General features: G+C 38.7%; 1 protein-coding gene across 2 annotated transcripts; it reads right to left on the reverse strand.

Moving 5' to 3' along the window:
- Positions 1–625: 625 nt before the first annotated feature.
- ALG5 (ALG5 dolichyl-phosphate beta-glucosyltransferase) lies at positions 626–23,539 on the reverse strand. Of its 2 annotated transcripts, none has more exons than XM_059819587.1 (10): positions 23,459–23,539; positions 22,341–22,512; positions 21,049–21,095; positions 20,295–20,363; positions 18,959–19,051; positions 17,272–17,385; positions 15,712–15,771; positions 12,374–12,525; positions 3,160–3,245; positions 626–1,086 (listed from the first exon to the last, which is right to left on the reverse strand). In XM_059819587.1, exons 1-10 carry the CDS (start codon positions 23,537–23,539, stop codon positions 974–976), a joined length of 987 nt encoding a protein of 328 aa, XP_059675570.1. In that variant the 3' UTR covers positions 626–973. The 2 variants fall into 2 exon arrangements, with proteins under 2 accessions (XP_059675570.1, XP_059675562.1); XM_059819579.1 differs by having other exon boundaries at positions 23,453–23,539.
- Between the last annotated feature and the right edge of the window lie 250 nt (positions 23,540–23,789).

Below are 23,789 nucleotides of genomic sequence, written 5' to 3' on the forward strand. Positions count from 1 at the left end.
CTTAGTTTGCTGGCAATCCACAACTGTTTTGAAAGCACTATTGAAACTTGTGTACTGTAACAGAGTAAGGCATTACTAAGAACGACTCAAGACCCCTCCCCTCCCTCTCTGATCTCATTTGAAGTGTGACAAAGTCAAACTGGCATTGCTAATGTGCAGGCCCCCAATGTACATTTGGTCTCATTTTTGTATGCTCTGAATTAGCTTTCCATACCCTTTTCACTACAGATTTGTAGATGCCAAGCACTCCTAGCCTTGAGCATGCAGTATTAATTAGTACATATGAACAAAACATATTTACAAAAGATAACATTTTAAAACAAAATGTGCTTTTGCTTGGACCTTCTACAGTCTGGAGATGATCTGCAGTTTGATCTCAGACAAACTATTTCAGCTTCAGACAAAAACATTTGGAATGTCAAGAGACTACCGAAAGTTCTTAGAACAACTTTATAAACATTACTGTTACAAGTCAGTAAAACACATTAGTGTTTCCCATAACAATGAATCTAAACATGCATCAGCGTGAACCATGATTGATAATTCCAAATTGCAATATGGTCATATATTTCCAAGCGCTACAGAAACAAATGGTTGTGGTCATTCACAACACCGTACTGCACAATGTAGAATAGAGTGCCTCTTTTTAACATGTATAAGGAAATTCCAAATGTATGATGAGACAAAAGCAGATATATTTATTGGAGTGAATTTGTAAGACATGTTAAAGCTACTATTTAATAAAATAAAAACCTGATTACCAGATAAGAAAATTTTTTTGGAAATGCTTTCTCTTTTCAAAATATTGTAAAATTCCCTGCTGACGATCTTATAAAACACATACGTGCTACAAAAATGAAACATACAACAGGAACAATGAAGAATTACCTCAGCTTTCATCACCACTTCACTTGATTGAAACTGTTCTCATGTTCCATTAAGTATAATAATATATTTGGAGAATGTAAATAACCTAATTACATTTTCTTGGTTCAAGCTGCCAGGCACCAGTCATATATCGCAGTCGTATAAAAAGAAGATCCCTGCCCATCTGCAGCCAGCTCCAAAAGGGAACTAACTTAGAACCTGTGATTAATGAAGAAAAAAATCAGAAGGACGTTGTTAGAAAAAATGAGCATTGGCAAGACACACATTTCAGTAGTCACAAACTTCTGCATTCTCAGCACATTCAGCCTCACAACCTAGACCTTGACATTAATAAAAATTTATATTGTGAAAGTTATTGCTTTATAGTAATTACATTATACCATAGGTGGGAGATTCTAGTTTGCAAGCAGCACAGTAGTTCCATGTGTGTCACAGGATCATAAAATCATAGAATGGGTTGGGTTGGAAGGCACCTTAAATATCATCTAGTCCAATCCCCTTGCCATGGGCAGGGATACCTTCCACTAGACCAGGTTGCTCAAAGCCCCATCCAACCTGGCCTGGAACACTTCCAGGGTTGGGGCATCCACAACTTCTCTGGGCAACCTGTTCCAGTGCAAGATGCATAGTCTTCTCTGTGACAAGGCTTTGTTCAAGTAAATAGGAACGTGAACACCAATAATTAAGCAAATGATTTCTTAGCGACTTTGGAGAAGAGGACCACCACATTGTCTTACAGCAATAATACGAACATGCCAATCTTCAGGCAAGGTAAGGAACCCACACTATGAAACCAAGCCCTCTTCCATCTCTGCTAACATTTGTGTTAGGTGCAATATACGTATGGAACTACATTGAAAGAAAACATTTCTTTTCTAGTAAAGTTGGCTTAGGATGTTCTCTACTTGCACCCTTCATCACCATCACAGTTCACAGAATCAATCACAGAATGAAAGGGGTTGGAAGGGACTTCTGGAGATCACCTAGTCCAACACCCCCAACAGAGCAGGCTCACCTAGAGCAGATTGCACAGGAAGGCGTTCAGGCGAGTTTTGAGTATCTCCAGAGAAGGAGACTCCACAACCTCTCCAAGCAGCTTGTTCCAGTGCTCTGCCACCCTCAAAGGAAAGAAGTTCCTCCTCATGTTTAGATGGAACTTCCTATGACCAAGTCTGTGCCTGTTACCTCTTGTCCTGTCACTGGGCACCACTGAAAAAAGACTGGGCCCATCCTCCTGGCACCCACCCCTGAAGTATTTATAAGCATTGATAAGATCCCCCCTCAGTCTTCTCTTCTCCAGACCAAAAAGACCCAAGTCCCTCAGCCTTTCCTCGTAAGAAAGATGTTCCAGTCCCCTAATCATCTTCGTAGCCCTTTGCTGTACCCTCTCCAGCAGCTCCCTGTCCTTCTTGAAGTGGGGAGCCCAGATATGGGCACAGTACTCCAGATGCGGCCTCCCCAGGGCAGAGTAGAGGGGGAGGATAACCTCCCTTAACCTGCTAGCCACACTCTTCTTGATGCACACCAGGATGCCATTGGCCTTCTTGGCCACAAGGGCACATTGCTGGCTCATGGTCATCCTGTTGTCCACCAGGACTCCCAGGTCCCTTTCCACATTATACTTTATGTTGTTCAGGGTTTGTGCTGAGGAGAAGAGATTCAGATTAAAAAAAAAAAAAACATGAAAAGGAAAACAAGAAGGAACTGCATTTGATGGGAAGGAGGAAGTGAGCAGAAGCAAGCAGTACCTCTTAAGCAGGCTTTGCTATGAAAAATATGTATGGAGCTATACCTCCCAGTAGCCCAGTAACACACAGACCTTCCTACCGGTCTGAAAGAACATCACATCTCAAGAAGAGAGGGTGCCCTAGAGGAGGCCTTAACAGGTGGGCTGAGAATTTTGAAAGGCAAGACACAGTGAAACGGAGTTGAATCAATAAACAACAATGGTCAGACTTCCTGCATAGTGTTTTACAATTGCAATATTTTCATCAACACATTACAGCATGAGGATGTCCCAAAGTAGTGCTTTATCCTAGCAGTATAACTACCTACCAGTGGGAGTGTAGAGTTTCTCTCCTTCGCTACCCCTTCACCTATTCTTCCCGTACCATGCCATGACAGAAGGCTGGCAAGGACAGGAAATGCAAAATTTATATGGAAAGAAGCCTAGGTGTTATCAAAACTGGGTAAAATATGGGAAGACCCTTGGATATTTTATTCTGGATTGACACATAAGGAATCTTACAAGAATATAAACAATTTCCCTACCTTCAATTTCAGTCCAGTTGACAGCAACTTCTGCTATAGGTATTCTCAAGTGCTGAGCTATATAAAGAAGTTCCACATCAAAAGCCCTGAAGAAGAACAGGAAATAACGAAAATAGTCACATTTACTTCCAGGAGAAAGACGGTAGCACTGTTAATTAAATCCCTAGCCTGATTTAAGGAGGTTGGTATTCAGTTCTGAAGTTGATACCAATAGTCTACAGGTCAAATGCATATGAAAGGGAAATTAATTTCCCTGACTGAATGGCTCAGAACATAGCCAATATACAGGTAACAATACTTCACTGCATCCTGTTTTTGAAGGTATAGGTCACGCTCTGTTCAGACCACTGCTCACTTTTCATTCTGTCACGATCATGACTTAAACATTTTTAAAGACCAAGCAGTCAAACATGCACTGTCAATCTACATCTCTAGTAGTTTCATCAAAGGGGACAAATACCTGCTGTGGCTTTATGCTGATCTGATGGTTTCTCCTTGTACTTTCTAAGTCAAGAATAAAGGCAGCAGCACAGAAGTGAGAAATGATTTGTTACTGTGCATAACAGAATCTGAACAACAGTTGTACTTCACCTGGTGACCATTTAATGTACAACACAAAAAAACTTTTGAGAGACCTGTCTTTTTTGCTGGCACAAATGTTTGCAGGTTGTGCAGCAAAATGAATTGGGGAATTGATCCTACTCTTAAGTCAGCTGCCCCTCCCGGCCCAGTTTGTCCAAAATTCACTTTAATCCTCTCAGTTCTCTGCACAGAGAATTGTTTGCGCGTTTCATTCTTGCAACTGCATGCTCAAGTGGGCCTTCTGGATCTGAGACATTGAGGCTTTTGATATCAGAAAAGTGTTTTGGCAACTCCAGCTTGTGATGCTCATGCAGAAATCAGCATATGAAACTACTAGTAGCTACTACTGACAAGGGTGAATGCAAATCACAATTATGAAGATTCTGGTGATTTTGGTTAAATTTCTTAGATTTATTGATTGCTGGGTCATTTGGGTTTTTTTTTTTTCCCCCTCTTTGTAGACTTCAAATACCATTAGGCATGTTCCTTAAATGAGTTCTAGTAACTGGAATTTAAGCTAAACAGCCCCCTGCCCTCACCCCCAGTAAAATGCTTTTTTAGTCTGTATTGGAAAAAACTGTCAAGGGCCATCCACATCTGATTTCTACTAGATTCAATACATATTCAAACACATTTTTTTTTTCCCAGGGAACTAAGAACTAAACCTTAAAGATAAGGAATTGGAAACGTTTTAGCCAAGCTGTTGGTAAGGTGTCCAGTTTGAAGTCAATGGAACAGATGGTCCAAAGCAGCTTAGATAGGTCTTGAAAATGCGGCTACGAGGCAGTCAAGTACAATTCAACACCAGTCCACATTTTCTCTCAATAACTTCATAAGTTCAGGATCTCCTTAAATTCTCATTGGTAAGTCCAAGACAATTTTCTTTTGAAATAAAAAAATTCTTTTGCCACGGGACAAAATGTATGCAATAAAAGAATAACATTATTCACTCATGCTTCAAGGGTTGCTTGAATTCAAGTCATTGGTAATCTCATTTAACACTATAGAAGGGGTAGAAAGGGACAGACAGGTGATCAAGAGCAAGCAAGAAGACATACTTTAGCAGGTTCCTAGCTGAGTTCAGATGTTATTTCCTTCTACTTCAAGCCACCCTCTCCTTTTAAGCAGTGCAGTGCATTTCTGCAAAACTATTAATGAATGCAACAATAGAAGTCCACTTTGAAATGTGCACTTAGATATGACACATACATGTAGGTTCCCACTGAAGTACAGACCACAGCACGCTGACTTGCTGGTGAAATAATTACCAAACGTGCATCAACCCGAACTTGCACTGTACGTGTATGTTACAGGAGAACTATTGATATCACTCTGGACAGCATTAAAACATGCAAAGGCAGCATAAACAGAGGTTATCTACAGAGACTACAGTTATTGTGCACAGAGAATTTAGAACCACTTTGTAAATCTGATTTTGATTAGGACACAGGCCTTTTAATTGTCACAGAAAAAGTTACAGGAATAAATGTTGGGGTTTTTTTACCTCAGTGAACAGAATCTACTCCAAGCAGCCTTGCCTTTCACTGTTTTCTTTAAATGAGGTTTGAATATTACTTTATTAATTATGCCATGGTCTTTTCTACTGAATTTGTGTTATTTAATTTTTTGCTGACATTTTACATTTGTTAGCCAAAAAAACATGTATTCACCTTTGAATGTTTATGAGTCATGTGTATTAAGACTAAATCTAATTTTGTAATACTTACTACTTAACTGACTAAAAATATTAAGAGACACAGAAAAATTGTCTGATGAATTATACTACATGAGCTGCTCTAAAAATATTACTACATAAAGTATTAGCCTAGTGAACTAATAGTTATTTGCAACAATTCCTATGGACAAACAATTACTGGAATGTCAGCATATACATCACAGTACAACAACATTAAATAGTTTGGTGAACTACAGCGCTCAAAGTAAAAGATTAAAAGCACAAGAATTAATCAGGTTGAACACTAATATTGTTACATGTGGTTGCAATTTATGCAGCAGTGAACGTATCCTGAAATTAAAAAATCCCTATTCAAAGCTGAAAGGAGAATGACTTCTGTAGTATACCGATGGGATACCTTTTTCTTCCCCTACTTCCCACCACCTTTCAGTACACCTCATACACATGCTAGAATAGTTAATCAGGGAATATAGATCGCAGTGTATACAATAAACTAATAGTATTACACCCATATTGCAGATCATGGGATCGAGATGGTACAGAAGAACCACAGAGAAGTTTCCATAGTCACTATGTAAGCGTGGATGTGTTAGCTGGAGCCTACCCTAGAGATCAAAGCAACACCAGTGGATGAGTTGGTGAGTGCAATACATGTGTTTTGACAGAAAGCCATCTGTGACTAGTTAACATCTGACAGAACCGCTGTTAGAAATGGCAGGGAATTATTCACACCATGTACTTCACCAGATCCTGCTGCAGAGAGGGAAAGCAGGTGCCTCTGGGGAGGGGGGACACAGCTCAGAATACCTGAGTTTGGCTCCAGCCTGAATGAATTCAGGCTCCCATTTAAGTACCCAAAGTTAGACACCCAAAAATATATGGTGCGAACAATTTCCCCATCTATTTCTAACAGTGGCTTTATTATGTGTTAACTAACACAAACATGAAGTGTAAAATACAGAAAGAGAAAAACTTCTCCATGTGGCTGTGTTTACGCTAAGGAGTACTTTTGGTTAAGTTACAATTTAAGAGGATGCTGGCTAAAATTCAGTTCATCACCAAGTCGGTAGGTGTTTAATTGAATTCAACCCTTTTAAACTGAACCCTTAAAATGCTTCAGCTTATAAAATACCTATCCTGCAAAATTCTTCTGTGTTTTAAAATTGCACTACGACTCTTTTTTTGCTGGTCCAATATTAAGTGTTTCAAATATCAAAATTAGGCCTTCAGTTATACTGTTTTAAGTGGAATTTAGGACTTTTCTACACCCAAGATATGTTGTTTCAGCAAACTCTTAATGGGTAGTGAAAGCTTTCAATGGCCAAAGAGATCTAAGAATTAAATAATATGTCAAGAGGGTTAGACTGGCAGTACCGCTCTAGCTCCACTGGGGCTTTTGAAAGTCCGCATATGTCTGCCAGGAGCAGGATTTTTTAGAAGACAAAACAGACATAGTTATAACAGCAAAACATTTTTGCTGACATTGATTAGACGTTCATAAACAATTCGACTTTTTTTGCACAAAACCAGGAAAAACCAATTCATTTCACTACTTGTGTTGGTCTACAATGCCAAAGGAATGGAAAAAAATCCCTGTAGCAATATAAATGCTTATTTTTCTGTAGTTTTTATATAGATTGTCACTAATCTCTAAATGTGAGGAAATGGAGAAACAAACATTAATTTTTTACATTGAGCTTTTGAGTTTTAAATGTGAAACATCATGGCTTGTTCAGTGCATAAGGCAATTTTTATAGACAAAAGTAATAGCAACAATTTGATCTAATCAGTGATCTGCTGAGTTGTGTAGTATCATTATAAATTGCCACTTTACAAAAGTATGTCAATCAAACCAGGACTAGAATTGCATTTTGAATTTCCCCTCATTTTATCAATATTCCAGGTAAGACAGTAACTTCTGCTATGTCTAGTTCTCCTAGGTAAGGAAAGACATTTTCTGGCTGGAAGAAAATTTATAATTTTTTTTTTGTAGTCAGAAGAAATCAATGACCAAATTCAGGATAGGAAAATTCTGCCAGTGAGACCATTTAATTTTCCAGTTTTCCTCCTGTGCATTAAAATTAAAATTGAACATAAACAGTTACATTTCTCGGGTCAAGACTGTAGATGCAGAACTAGAGCTTCTTTTGAAGGCTGAAAGTGAGTAATTCCAACTGTGTCTATCATGTTTTTAAAATATCCCTTTTAATTTTCTTTCAAGTTTCAATTTAAAAAATGTGCTCCATCCATTTCTGAAACATAGATTAGTGGCGTAATCAGATTCAGAACCTAAAACGCAAAGCATATGCTCTCTGTTCAAAAGGTTGCTCTTGTTTCAAACTGATGTCAAAACTTTGCTATTTAGAAAGTAAATTTCAAGAACGTTTGGTTTGTATTCATATACACACACCCAGCTCTCCAAAGGACAGTTGAAACAAAAAAGTAAACGAGAACACTCACAAAAAAAGAGTGAGTTTAGTAAGAAATCATGCTTACATCCTATCAAATATACAGTTTCCAGTTTCTATTAATTTTCAAATGTTTTCTAAACTTTAGGGTTAGATTTACAAAATATTCTAGGTGATATTCAATTCAGTGTCAACTGGAATAGAAAGAGCATGAAGAAAGCAGAAAAAAGTGAAGGTCTAAGCAATTAGTTTTTCATTCTTAATGCAGCTAATATTGGGTTATTTCTTTATGATTAAACCAATATTGAAACTATCAAAGATGCACATAAGGTCATATAAAGGAATGTCTTGATGCTCTCACCTTTTTCATACGAAAGGTGAATATGGAAACACAAGACTCCATTTTATTGGTGGTGCTGGTGAAACAGTGGAAACACCATATGCATTTATTTTTGGTGTCTCTGATAGTTATGTAAGTATGGAAACTTAGAAATCTTTCAGCCTGTCCAATCTAGCAGCAGGATAGCTATGTTGTTTACACCGACGTATCTATTACCAGAGTGTTAAGAAGTTCAGCTTCCAAGAAAGAGGCTGTGCTCCTAACACTTGCTCTTTGAGTGACTTATGTTATCAGCCTGCTGAGAGACATAGAAATAAAACCTGTATTATTTCTTGAATACGTATTGCTCTGCCTTTTGGAGCAGTATTCGCAATATCCAGCACTTCAGGGCAGTCTCCTACTGCTCAGTGCTAATTCAGCACCGGCGTTATCCTGTATGCACACACTACTGGATTCCTTTATCCAAAGGGAAGAATTCTCTGGGCTTTTTGTCTACAGAAACAACGGATGCTGCCTATACAGCCCAGAAAGTGAGCTGCCTTTGATACAAAATTGCTTCAGTACTTTTTCTTCTAACCCACTACTTTCAGGTTTTACTGAACAGTTTATCCTTTTGATGCAGTTCCAGCACCAGCAACCTGACATGTTTTTTCCTACATATTACTATGCTGTGAGTCAAATTTATCCTGCTGAACTTCAGTCATCTGCCATAGAGATAGCTCTTTCTGTACAAATTGTCCAGAGTACCTTTATAGTTGAGGGCAGGAAACAGGCATTTGTCAGCTGCACCTCATTTGGCATGTTTTAGAGGCCTATATTAGGATGAAATTAATTATACCCTAAAATTGTCCCTTCTTCTATTGTCTAAGAAGGGAGGCTAGATGAAAGGTAGATGCAGCCTAGATGCAATGAAGCAAATCCTGTCCATTGTGTGTGCATATTTATATTCTAACTGAGAGTAAGCTTAACAGTTCAGGGCAGCAATTATTAGATAGCCAATTTTATATTAACATCATGAATAAATATGCTATGTATTAATGTTTAGTCTAAATATTTATTATGGTCTCACATAATAATTCACTTAACACTATAGTACCTCAAAAAACCTGAGTCTGACAAAACTTAAGCAGACAGGACAGATGAGGCTTCTGTAAAAAACAGGTTGTGTTCATTCTCTTCAACAGCTCACCCCATGCTCAAGTTCAGCAGCGGGGGGAGCCCTCGACAGACTCAATGACTAGGGTGCTGGCTCTCATATGGCTTTTATCCTATTAAATACTGCTTGTTTGTTGAATATTCTCCAGCACTCTCCCCATTATTACCAGACTATCTGAGCACTGACCATACTGAACTGAATTCTTCTTTCAATACCTAACAGAGCTGCACTTACTAATGGGATTTTAAGATTCAAAAAGAATCAACTAATTTCTTCAGATGTCAAATAGCCCCAATGCAGTGATGCAGAGGTGGTAATAAACCCAGATTTCAGAGCCTCCTGTCCAATATCAAGATAGTGGTTTCTCTGCAACCCCTTGCTGATGGTCTCAGTATGAATGAATTGTTCTGTGACCCAGTTAGGGACTCCCCACTGTTCCACGTCAGCAGAAATATAATACTGACTACTATTTCTTCCTCTCACGTATTCATGCTCGTGGTATGTACAGAACCTCCAGGGCACAACGTCTAACCAGTTTTTATTTTCCTTTTTACACACATGCTATGCAATGGAAAGATATCAGGGAACAGTTTTGTTTAAAATAAGAAGTTTCCATTATTGGGCTATTTCAGATTCTTACATTATTACATACAAAGGAATCCAATGTAGGGTTCTATGGGATGAATGTTTGATGCCCCTATGTAATTTCCAGCTGCAGTTATCCCAACTGTCTGTATAACAGGGAAGCACAGAGACTGCTGAAGGACAGATGAGGATAAAACCAGACAATATATTGCCTGTTTTGGCAGAAAATTAAACCAAATAAAAAAAACCCTATTGTTGTTTTAGGCAAATTTGTGACTTGGAAGTATCTGAAGAGCTGTTTATTAGAAGAATTTGAGTTATTTTTTTCTTGACAAACAAAGTAAACATTCTTCATCACTAACCAGTACATTTCAGATAAATAAGAAAACACTCAGGGGATTTAGTTTATGGATTACTGTAAATAAAAGAGCAAGAATAGAAGGCTAATTTTATAGCAGCAGATATAAGCACAATGAATTAACACACCAAGACATGAAGATCTGGTGTGTCCACACCAGCAATATAATTACTATAAAATAAGTTAGCAATATCCCGTTTTCATTGCCTCTATTCCTGGATAATGGGGTATAGCACAATTATTTTTAGTCTTTTGTTCCTTCATTGTTAGAGAATCTGAGTGGCAGAAGAAAGCTTGCTAAGATTTTTTTTTAATAAAAAACTGAACACTTTACATAATATGTCTGACCAATAAATGCAATTATATTCAAAATCTTCAGTTTAAAACAGAGTAAGATTGGAGGTTGCATTTTTAAAGATTAAACTCATTCTCCTCATTAATTTCTTTCAGTATTTCTTCTGGAAGCACTTATTTTATAATGGGAAGTTAAATAGGGTAATTTTGAGATGTACACTTCTGGGCCTTGCATATGTGTTTAACCATGTATTTAGAAAATTCCTGTATATGGAATTTGCAGGACTTTATAGATCAAGTATGATTTGTGCTGCTACCTCCAAAACCAAACTTCTGGCTCAGCTATAATTTTCTTTAGGGCAATAAGCACACCACTCAGCTAGGAAAGTGATTTTCCGAATTCTGACCGCTCACAATTCCAGATTCAATCCAATAGAAGCTCTACGTTCTGCACCAGATTTGTGTGCCCAAACACTACCTTTGCAACCCCACTCTGGAGGAGCAATATAGCTCAACTATCACTGCCAAAGCTCAACCTAAAACTAGATGTATGGGAATTGACTAGGACTATAGGTTTACACACATTTTTGTATGGGAACATTGTTCAGTAATTCTGTTCCCTGTCAGCAAGCGGTAGCCCATGAGAGATTTTCTTGGATGAAGACAATAGTTTGAAAAAATTTTATTATACTTAATTAAGCCATCCTTTTTAGCAACAGTTGTGGTGTAGGAAATCTACAGAAATTATGGTATTTGTGCGGAAACAGTGTTTCAGTCCCCTAACAGTAGTCATGACGGTATCACTCTCATAAGGGAACTAGTTCTAGCTAAATTACAAGGAAAGAGAGCTCTGAAGTAATTCAAAGACTATGCATAATTTTCTACTGTCTTAAATTAATGAGATCTATCAGTAGTCGTCTCATGAAATATTCTAGCAAGAAAATAAGCAGAGTAGGCATTTCCCTTCACTTTGAGCCTTCAGCAATTACAAACATCTTATCAGATATGGATTTCAGGTAAAATGTTTTGGTTAAGCAGCACTGAATTGTGAGGTTGTAATGCATAAAAATAGACTGATAAAAGTTTTGAATAGGGTTAATAACTCTTAACTTTCCTTATCATAATAAGAGCTTCTCTCCATTTCTTACTCTGCTTGCACGGTTCATATCTGTAAAAGGAGAGAGGACTCTCAGAAATAGGGAGTGGATTACAACACAATCAAAAATTGTTTGTTTGGAATTTCTTTTAGAGGTGAAGAGAGAAGAGTTATTGGGATTTTCTTTTTTTTGCTCTGCTCTCCTAATCAATTACCAGTTGCTCTGACAAGGCAAAACCACAATGTCCTACTTAGTATTACATAACTCTTTCTATACCACATGCCAAAATAAAATGGACTTGCAAGAAGTCAATTTTTGCCACCCAGAATCTCAGCAATGTAGTCTTAAAATCCTTCTTGCAGTTTACGTTGAATGCTATTTTAAAAATCAAAATTTAGTAAGTCCATCTGTTCCCTTTTCCCCATCATCACGAGAAGAAAGAATAAAATTAAATACCCAACTATTTCCTAAAGTATATCTTAATAATAAAATAGAATTCCTAGCAATTACCAGGATATTTTAGCATAAAAAGAAATCTGAATTGCCATGCGAGTAGTACTATAATTGGATAAACTGAGCAGCTAGGATTTATACACAGATTTATACACATGCTTCATGGTAGCTGCAATACTGAAACTACTTTTTCGAAACCATGTTCAATTAGGAGAAAAACAACAACAAAAAAATGAAAAATTTACCAGCGTTCTATATGAAGAGTTGAGAAAGTCCGTGAGGCAGCTTCTCTGGTGAAAAGTTTAAATCCGCACTGCGTATCCCTGATCTCTTTGACACAGAGAAACCATACAAGGAAGTGAAACCCATACATAAGAAGAGTTCGAAAGTAAGAGCGCTGTGGACAAAAGGCAAGAATTTAGATGGTTTCATTCAAGTGATGAGTGAAGTGTTTGAACAAAGCTGGCTTACAGGACATTAATTCTGTTTCGTGATAGCTTTCAAAGTTTGTAAACTGTTTTTGTTTTGTACTGGAATGTAGCAATTGAAAAGTTCTGGTTTCAATGAAACAAAATTACAGCTGAAAAAGAAAGACTTGCCAGTCAAGTGCATGGTTAGTACGCTGGCCTAGGATATGAGAAGTCCAAGTTCCTTTTTCTACTTTCCCTACTTCGGAGCAGGTTTTCATACTGGATAATGCCTTATAAAGTGGAGCAAGAACCTGTACCTGGATTTCAATTAATGAGTGGGACAGTCATAGTATCTTCTGCATGATTCTCTGGGAATTCCCCCAGGAAAAGAAGAGTGAAGGAGGAGCAGGATGACATGCTACACAGACACTTAGAAGCTATTTTTTCCCCTCTGTCTAGTCCTCTTGTTTTCCTAAAAATTGGTTGAACAGGTCCAACAAATTCAAAAGTTACCAGAACAAAAAAAATGGAGAATAAGCCAGCAGGACTGCATAAAGACTGCTACTCCTAAGAATACACAATAAAAACTAAACAGGTTCCAGATGCTACTCTGACACAAAAATTATTTAAAAAGTTTTATATGATAAAAAACCCAACAAATGGGAGCATCTCTTGTTGTTTGCCGCCCACTTCTTTCATTCAAGACTGAATGATCTCCAGAGCTTGTGCACACCATGTTAAGGCACTTAAGGGAATGCGATTAGAGAATGCACTTTTTTGCTGTATATGATGGACCAAGTAAAAACAGGACTAAAGTTGTTGTGCAAGATAGTAATTAATTTTATATTTCCAGCAATGTTACACAGTCACCTCTTTTGTTCTTTTTGTTTCACAAATATATTTACGTTCCTAGTAAATGTTCTCTGTCTACTCTTTGGTTACACTTTTGTTCTTGACATAATAATCATACAGATAAGTTTGTCCATAGAATCCAGAGGCTGGACTCTGGGTTTGCAGAGGTCCCTCGTAGTCTTTCATTCAAGACGGCTCCTAAACAACTAGAACTCTGATCCACAAATCACTTCTGAACTTGCTGCTGGTTTTTAGGCCAATTTAAGTGATTGTATCTAAGCCAAAAACCATGCAAAACATTTAGCAGCCAACAATTTAACTGGTAAGTATCTCTGGGTGATAAGAGATGCCTTTAAAGCTAGTAATTTCAAACCTCACTTGAAAAATGAGAAGATGCTCAGCTTATTATGTAATAGCCTTTGGCTTAAGGAAATTCAAATTCGTAGCTTGTGCCGCTTAGAAAAGTGCTCTAGCCCTACATTAATGGTGGATCTGGTGTGGATTGTTTGGCTCCCTTGATGAAGGTGAACCACTGTGTGACCAAGAACACAAGGCTACTAGTCCCAAAATGGAAACTCTAAGAGGCTGCATGACTGTTGGCCAGTGAAACTGTTCACTTACTTCACAAAGAGGAGTTCCCGGGTTACGTTCATCACTCCCAAGACTATTTATGCATGTCATACTATGGATTCATTGAAGTACATTAACAATTCTGGAGGCAGAACAGAGTTCTTAATGTCTTGAGAATGAATTTAAGGATGAAATTCTGGTTTAATAAGTCCCATATGGCTGCTTATCACAGCTGCATTCTGTTTTAGATGCCACTAAGCCCAGAGAGAAATCCCAGCTTCTCAAAGATTGTTCTGCAATTTTTTTATACCTATGGCACTACGTAACACTCTCTTCTCAATGTGGTAAAGGCAGTCTTTCCTTTCCAGTCTAGGGACAGCTGGGTGATGAAATGGGCTACATATTTCAAAAAGAGAAGTACTACCTAACCAGTTGGTGATTCCTTTATCAAAAAATGAGAAATACAGGGAGAAACAGGAAGCAAAGGATGGACACATGCTAAAAATTGTACTTTTGCATTAAAAGATACAGTCCTGTTCCAATTCCTCTCCCTCATGTAGCAAGACCTTCAAAGATGAAAAGAAATATGAATGCACTGAAGAAAGTTTAGCTGTATTCAGCACCTGACCACACAATGAAGCATTTTTTCTGGGCTCAAATTTATCAGCTACGTGGTCTTCCTGTAGTAGCAACATTTCCAGGATACACTGGCTGCACAGCTAACAAATAACTGCAAACGGTATATTCTGTGCTACAAGCATCCAAGTACCATGTCAAAGATTTATCCTAATTTCTGATAATGATGAAGGTTTTGGATTTGGTTTTTTTTGTGAGGATGCTAACATATATGCAGCAGTATTTGCAAGAACTCTTTCCAGTGAACCACTCCAATACCACCTGGTAAAACAGAAGAAAAAAAAAAAATAAAGATCTACCAGGGGCTAAACATTACCAGTGTAACTTTTTTGAACTTATGTAACTATTTTAGTAGTTGTATGTCTATTTTAGAATAATTTCAAGTATTGTATATCAGTATAAACAAAGCTTACTCTTGAGAATTCAACATGATGAGCACATCCAATGACGCTGAAAAAATTAGTCCAGCAATGTGTCTGTTGCAATACAAGTTCCATGCCTGTGCTTTGTCAACTACTGTCTGCCAAGATATCAGAAAACCAGATGCAAGATAAGACTGTGCGCCTATGCATCACTGTTTATTCCACAAGAGCCACACATAGAACAGTACTGTCTGTGTGTTCAAAACTGAAAAATTTTACTGAGTAATACAGAAAAATTACAGTCCTTTCCCACAACTTGAGATAGTCTTTAAACAGTTTGCTGCTAATTATCCTTAACTCATTTTAAAGAGGTTTCAAGATCTGCAGATCAAGCTGTTGCACTGGAAGGGAATCAATAAAAATGAACTCATTATTTGCTTTCCACCCCAGCCTCAGTACTGGTTACTAGCTACTAATTCTGTCAGGGATTAGAAGCTCTGCTTTAAGATGTTCTCAACTGGGAAAATTAAATCCATAAATTGGAACACTAACTGAAAGCAGTTCAAAGTGCCTGAAATCTAGAGCACATCCTTTGTGTATGATGGAGCACATGCCACACTTATGACAAGCTTTTCCTATTTTTTAGCTGCCATTCTTTTACAAATATTGACTATTTAATTGTAAAATCTGTAGAGTGGAATCAAATAATGGAAGTATTTGAGTATTAGCACACAGCAGGAAACGGAAACAAACCTTTGCTATTGAGTCCTTCTCCAGATGAGCTCTAGAACCACAGGAAATAGCCATCCGGTTCTGCACAGGAATACAAATTAAAGACTTGTTACTTAAACTAAGGTTTTTCTGAATCAGTGGAATCTTGTGTTGAGAACTGTATCATAAAAAACTTCAAAGCAGTATACTTTTCTGCTTCCTGTAGCTGCACTTTTTCTACTGCTAAATTCTGAGTCTAAAATCAGTTTTTTCTACAATTAACTGATCATCTAAAGTTTATTACATTTTGCATATGGTGCATACAAATTGCTGCAATTTATTCAGGTCTGGTTTAGCTTACATTGTTCCTCTGAGGTATGCATATGGTAAATGTGTTAAACAGACAGATAAGCATTCAGCATTCCTAGGCACTTAATGTTATAATATGTGTTTTCCCTAAATATTGCACTGTGGAAGGGATAACAGAATAAAGTAGTTATTGCACTGATGTACCTTCAAACAAATAAAATGCCACGGTATCAGCCAAAAATACAATCTCAAGTTAAATCAAAAGACGTGATCAAAACAGAAGGTTTAAAACTATTCTAATGCCAATACCATCCTGGCTTGTATCAGAAACAGCGTGGCCAGCAGGACTAAGGAAGTGATCGTGCCCCTGTACTCGGCACTGGTGAGGCCGCACCTCGAATACTGTGTTCAGTTTTGGGCCCCTCACTACAAGAAGGACATTGAGGTGATGGAGCGTGTCCAGAGAAGGGCAACGAAGCTGGTGAGGGGTCTGGAGCACAAGTCTTATGAGTAGCAGCTGAGGGAACTGGGGTTGTTCAACCTGGAGAAGAGGAGGCTCAGGGGAGACCTTACTGCTCTCTACAACTACCTCAAAGGAGGCTGTAGAGGGGTGGGTGTTGGTCTCTTCTCCCAAGTGACAAGTGATAGGACAAGAGGAAATGGCCTCAAGTTGCATCAGGAGAAGTTTAGACTGGATATTAGGAAAAAATTTCTTCACTGAAGTGGTTGCCAGACATTGGAACAGGCTGCCCAGGGAGGTGGCTGAGTCACCATCCCTGGAGGTATTTAAAAGACTGTGTGGATGAGGCACTTAGGGACATGGTTTAGTGGTGGACTTAGCAGTGTTAGGTTTACAGTTGGACCTGATGATCTTAAAGGTCTTTTCCAACCTAAATGATTCTGTGATTCTATGATTCTAAATTAAGATACATCGTTAAAGGTATCTAGGATGACATCAGATAAAAAGAAAATACAAACCAGTTAACAACAAAAAAATCGGTTTTTAACTTAGTAGGCAATACATGGTATTTATACAGAGCAGAACAACTTCAGAGGAAGAACGGTAAATAGAACATTATGTACTGCATTGAAACAGGCACAGTGAATGCAAAGAAGGTAAGAACTCTATGGACGCTGCCTGCCAGCAGCCCATTCTTGCAGCTTCTGAGCTTACACCTAGGTCTTCAGACTTACACCCAGATCTTCAATCAGATCTCAAAAAACTCGAGAGAATTATAAAAATCAATCTGTATGCAGGTGTATTAAACTAAACCCATAAAAATTTATACTCACAGGCCATGGCTGAAGATTTTTTAAACCTTCTTCTACTTTTTCAATATCTGCAAATTTTGTAGCTCCATCTGCATCAGCCATAAGAATTTTTTCCCCCCGAGAACTAAAGACACCCTGCAATCAAAACAGTCAATAAAAATCAACACCTTTGAAATCAGTATTTATCATAAACTAGCTGCAAGACACTGCAAAACCTAATGTGTAGTAACTAGAACAGTGGTATCTCAAAGATTTAACACAACAGGCGAGTCTTAATGTTCTGCTTCTAACAACAATTTATCAATTTGTATTATAATAACATCTAGAGACTTCACACACTGAGTAATGTCCCACAGTGACAGACAACGCATGAACACGAAAGGTTAACAATCTCTCTCCAGAGAAGCTTGCAGATTAAAAGCTTTACAAACCAAAATCCTGAGAGACAACAAGTTGCTACAGGCAGCTATACAGGGGAGCACAAAGAAACACTGATTAGCAGCTGCCACTACACTGGATAGCTTTTCTTTGTCATCTGAGCTATGGAAAGGAGGATGCAGGGCTATTTTTGCCTAACACTGTTTCAAGAGAATTCAAGAGATAATCTTAAATTAGTTTTGAGAAGTAAGTCTTAAGTCACAGTATCACTGCAAAACATTTGTGATGCACAGGTCTTACAGCTTGTTTTGCCATACTCTTGGTCAGACATCTCTGATAATTTTTTAAGGGGTCCAGACAGGAAAACAATTAGCAGTGGGTTTGCCAAGAGTACCGTTGTAACCAAGCACGCGTGACTTTGGAAAAACCTGTCAAGGAAGTAGTAGCATATACATCTGCTCTACACTCTGCAGTGCAAAAATGTATCACACAGAGAATTGTTCTCCCTCTCTTGGAATAACTTCAAAATTATGTCCCTTACAAAAGCTCCATAGATTCTAATTTAATGTTTTCTCCATTTGCTCACGTTTCATAAAAAAAATTAAATTGACATATTAAGGATAGAGCTTGAAATACAGATAAAGACAGTCACTGATAATCCATAAATGATACCACCCTTTTTCATAAAAGTAAGGTGTCATTCATCTTAGGAAAAAATGTTCCTTCTAAATGTGTAACAGCTATTTTATTTTTAGAACACGATGATTTTATGATAGTTCTATGTGAAAATTAATATGTAAGAGCATATATTGTGCTGGATCTACTATCGAGTGCGAGTGATAGCAGTGGGGTTCAGTAAACACAAACTTTGCTGAATGAGAGTGTTTGTCCATTAACCATTTTTAAAACCACAACTATGACCTGGAAGGCAATGTTTGCAAATTTACCTGTATTTTCTCTACAAAAGCTTTACTTGAATCTGTAAAGGGTTTTTTTGTGTGGTTGGTTTTTTTTTTTTTTTAAAACACAAGCCTATTTCCAAGTGGAACTAACAGGAACATGAAATTCAAGTTTTTTCTTTTGAATTCTCATATAAAAAAAAAAAAATCTTTGTTACTGATCTTCCTGGCAAGATAATACTGTTTCCAAGATCTAAAATAAGCTTCTTTTGAAAAGAGTTTTTGCTTTAATTTATAGAACCTGTACTCGAATTTTCTGATAATCATTTTGTTAATGTATTGAATTCAAAATGTCAATCAGCACAGCTCTATCCTCTGAATATTTGGGCACAGGTAGTTCAGACAGAGAAGGAGATGAAAGTATCAATTACCATCCTGACTGCTCCTCCTTTCCCTCGATTTTTTACCAAAGAAAGCACTCGCACTTTGTCGCTTCCATATTTCTTGCAGTACTTCATTGCAACCTGATAGACACACAAAAAACCAGCATAAAACAAAAACAGGAATCAAGGCAGAAGTTTACATTTGCTCACCCTTTTTTCAAAAATATTTAATAGCACAGAGCTATAACCACTTCAGTCAGCATAAATACTTTGCCAGTGTTTGCTGGAGTCTGTCTGGGAAAATAAAAACCAGTTCACAGTCAACACAAGACGACTGAAGAAGCTAGTCACGATCAATATGAACAGGATATTCCCCCAAGCAATTCTAAATCCCATTCACCCAAGTCCAAAAACTTAATACTAACGTAATTTATATCATACTATTACAGACCTTTTACACAACCACAAATAGTTAATCAAAGAAAAATAATTTTCTACTACTGCTACCTATTTCTCACTTGTCTTGCTGCTATCCGTGTGTGGTTTTAAACAAAAATTCAGAGTGATCTAAAATCCCATTCACGCTGCAAGGATGCGCACATTTTGTTCCACGTTGTGGGGAGGAGAAACTTCTAATTTTTTCTAAAGGTTGTCTCAAGTCCTTGTTAGTCCAGAGGCCCATGGCCATAGTCTGCTCAGTTAGAAATGATGCTAAAAGGAATGCAAAGCAGACAAAAAATATATACAAGCAATCCTTAATGGACAAGCTTAAGGGAAGTAAATGAAAAAGCAGCATTCATTTTAGTAGCTAACTCAAACATCTTCCAAGCAGTAGTAAAAAAAACCCTCAAGTTGGCCAGCCTTCCTTTCCAGTGACATACATCAAAGTCAAAACAGAAGAATGCAGAACTATTTTGAAAATACTACTGGCACGAGGATTTTTAAATGAACAATGCCATGAAGGGTACGGGAAAGAGCTGTACAACATGTCAGCTGTTCTGTCAATCACAATATAAATCAGCTATTTCAAAAGGCTTTTTAGCTTCCTCAGGTTTGTATTCACATCACTATGCACATGTAGAATATTTCATAAGAAATTTCTTGAAGCTAAGATTAGAATTTTTAGAATCTCAGCTGCAGGAAAATGGCTGTCAGCTGCCAATCAAGAATGCAAGTATTTGCAAAATAATTATATGTATATGCATGTGTGTATGTGACTTCCACAACGCATATAGGACAACAATGGAAAGTATTCAGAAACATGAATTTTAATTGTCAGCTACTTCCAGTACCAAAATATAAATGCAAAACATTGTTATATTCCACAAATGCAGTACAAAAATCCATCCCTCTGATTACTTGGTAAGACACTTCTTTTTCTTACCTTTATAGTTTGATCTTTACTACCATCATCAACCACTATTACTTCATAAGTGAATGAAGGATCTCGTTTCTTGAAAATAAAAACAGAAATAATGCATTTCATCCAACTTCTTAAGTAAGTAGCAGGTTTTTCAAACACCAACATTCTTTTCTCCCTAACAGTTTTTACTCATTCATGATTGCCAACACACACCAATATAACGTACTAAATTTGTTAAGATGGCATAGTTAAAGAATATTGCCATATTTGATGTGTGTTCCATTACATTGGCTTGTCATAGTTTTCCTCAGCTACCATCTAGAACTGAAAAATCAATTTAGTTGTAAAAGATGAAAGCTCGGAACAACATCACTGTTAAGAAAACCCAAACAAAACAAAACCCACAAACCTTCACAACAGGCTTCTGACCCAGAGAACAAATCCTAATGAAGAACAGATGCTTAAGAAACTTATTGGAACAAACCAGGATTTAGTTTAGAAACTAACATATGGATAATCCTTAATCTCTGTCTTGGGAGAGATATCATGCATACAAAGATTTTTTCATCATATAGTAGTATATTAAATTTTTACTTAATTTAAAAATACCTTATGGCATTCAATCTAAAAATAACTGATAAGAGACAGAAGCATTACTTCCAAGTGGTGAAGTAATACCATTTTAACATACACCAAAAATAAGTCAGTGATCTATTCACTTTGTTATTATACATAATACATAGAAACATGAAATTTGAATGCAAAATGAAAATACCTGTCTTTTTTCTAGATAATTCAAAGCTTCATCCATCATAACAGGTACTAGAGAAAAGATGGAGGAGATCAGGTTAGTAGATTATAACAGGCAAAGCACCTGCACAAGAAAACTGAAAACAACCACAAAGCAAAGCTGAGCAAATTGCCTCTTTCATACAACACTACCTTCAGTAAACAAACTTAGCACCTGCAACTCTAAGTCCTGTCCTTTCTGAATGCAAAAAGAACACCAAAGAAAATCACACATGTAAGATGTGATAAAAACATTTCTTCTGAAGATATGAAATATGTGATTCTCTACACAATATTAAAGGAAAAAAAATAGTCATTCTCCATGACTGACCCTGCAAACCAGCACTGACTTTATCTATTTAATCAAGCTGACAGAGAAGGCAACAAGAGAAATTCCTAACACTAGTCAGTAACATGCCTTCTCTTACTAAGGCTGCTGGACATAACGCTTCAGCCAATGAACAGGCACTACTTTTGCAGCTGATTTATCCGCAGGTTAGAAAGACATTCAACCTGTCTTTGCAGTATATGTTCATCCCTGAGCACATCTCAGGTAATTATTCTATCTCCAAAGAGAGAGACAACTAAACGAAAATCACATGAAGCATATTAAGACCTTGCTTACTGAAAACAGGTGTGTGAGAACCAGGACTGAGGAATGCACTGGACTTGAGAAAGGGCCAGGCCTACCTTGTGTCCAGATACAATTTATTTGTCAACATCTCTCTTAATGGAATCCCAAACAGCTCAGTATTTTCACTCACCAAGAAAAGGAATGACAATGTGTGCTACCACGTCAACCCCAAGTACAGCTTTAGAGCTTGATTGTTTCTATCACATCTGAAAGCCTTCACTCTTTAGTATCAGGTACTCATATATATGGTCAAGTCAAACAGAAACACATGAGATCATCATTTTTTTCTGCTTGTCTGAAGCTGCTGCTGTTGTTTACAGAGTGGGAAGCTCCCAAAGCAAGTCTTTTTCTACTTCTTGCCTTACAGCATTTACAGGGGTAATGAGCAGCCATTCTGCTGGACAGCATTAAAATAAAGAGGATTCTTACAAGTGCCCCATGCTATTTTTAGCAGCAGAAATCAAGTTACACAGTGTCTTAATTTTGAAATTCAATGTACTTGGATGGTTTTCTGGAAACTGTGTCCAAAATCAGATACATAATCTGTCCTGCCAGAATCTACTGCTAACATAAACTGACCTCTACATTATTAGAGTAACAACAGATAGATTCTCTTCTTTTTCTCAAAACAAGAAAAATCTTACACCGGTCCTCCTCATTGTATGAAGGCACAACAACAGAGAGTTCCTTTGTAGGGGGATCATGTATACTTGGTACAGATTCTTTCCTGCCTTCAGCACTTATGAAGAATTTCTCTTCTTCATGTCGGTGAAGGGTTGGCATTTTTCTGGCAGTTACATGAGCAATCACACAAATCTGTGATGAAAAAGAAATGAGAAAAATCACTGAGCATTCTAGCAAAGGTTTACCTAGCTGTTCAATGTGCTACAAGGGGCAACCAGCTATATTTCAGTAATGAGGTGGGTCAATGGTGCGGTACTTCATCTGCTGACCAAATCACACAGGACCAAAACCTTCTCATGCCATTTGATTACTCTGTTTCACCTACTCTGACCACTGTCAGCGTCACTGGCTTGTTGCTGTTTTCAACTGCAAAGCATGTAGATGCCTCCAATCTTGTCCAAGCCCCCGCTACCCCACTGCTCCTTCCCCAGCTGGTGCTGCCTCTGACCCTGCACAGAGCCAGTGAAATCAATGGCACTACTCATGACCAGTCAGCCATATGTGCTTGCAAAATTGAGGCTCTGATCATTTTCATGCATGGCTAAAATAAATCTGCAGAACTTGGTTTTTAGAGTACTTTTACTTGGGAACACCGTACTGTTGATGGGCAGCAGAATGTCACTTTCCAGGTGTCAAACTTCTCAAACTTGGACAGTATTTCAGTTACTTAGAAACCCGCAGGTCTCCCAAGTGGTTACCGCGAAAGCACGTTACCAGGGTATTTTACAAGTCGTACGATAAGGATGAAATGCTCCATTTTTATCTCCCTTGCAAGGCGTTTCACCCCACGCCTTGCGAAAACACACTCCCCGCATAAAACCACGCACAAGCAGAGCCCCGCCAGCTGCTGCAGAAACGGAGCCAGGTGCGACCAGCGCTGCCGGCCAGCCCGGGCCAGCCCTGCCGCCTCGGCGGGGTCCCAGCCCGGCTGCAGGCCGCCAAGCCCCCTCGGCAGGCCCGGGCCGTCAAGCAGCCCTGCCCCACGCAGCGGAGGCAGGGACAGGGCGGCCCCACGCGCTGCCTCCGCCGTGGAGGCCCCCCAGGCCCGCAGTGACCGCGGCGCGGCTCTCACCAGGACAAGGAGGAGGGGGAGGAGGGCGGCCAGGGCCGCCAGCGCCGCCGCGGCTTCGGGCAGGGGCGGGAGCAGCGGCAGCGCCATAGCCCGCGGCCGGCGGATGCCGGCGGATGCCAGCGGCGCGAGGCGGCGAGAGGCGCCCTATCATGCCGCGACAGCGACGCGGAAGCGAGCGCCCCACCGCCTGCCGCCAAGCGGGGCCGCGCCCCGCGCCGAGTGGCGCTGGAAGCCGCCGGCGCCCCCCTGCGGCAGGAGCCCGCCAGCGCCGCCACCTCTATTGCCGCTATCGTAGCGGCCGCCGCCGCCAGGCCGCCGACAAAGGCTTCCGGCCGGC

This window comes from Gavia stellata, chromosome 1, assembly GCF_030936135.1.
Source record: "Gavia stellata isolate bGavSte3 chromosome 1, bGavSte3.hap2, whole genome shotgun sequence".
Classification (NCBI taxonomy): Eukaryota; Metazoa; Chordata; class Aves; order Gaviiformes; family Gaviidae; genus Gavia; species Gavia stellata.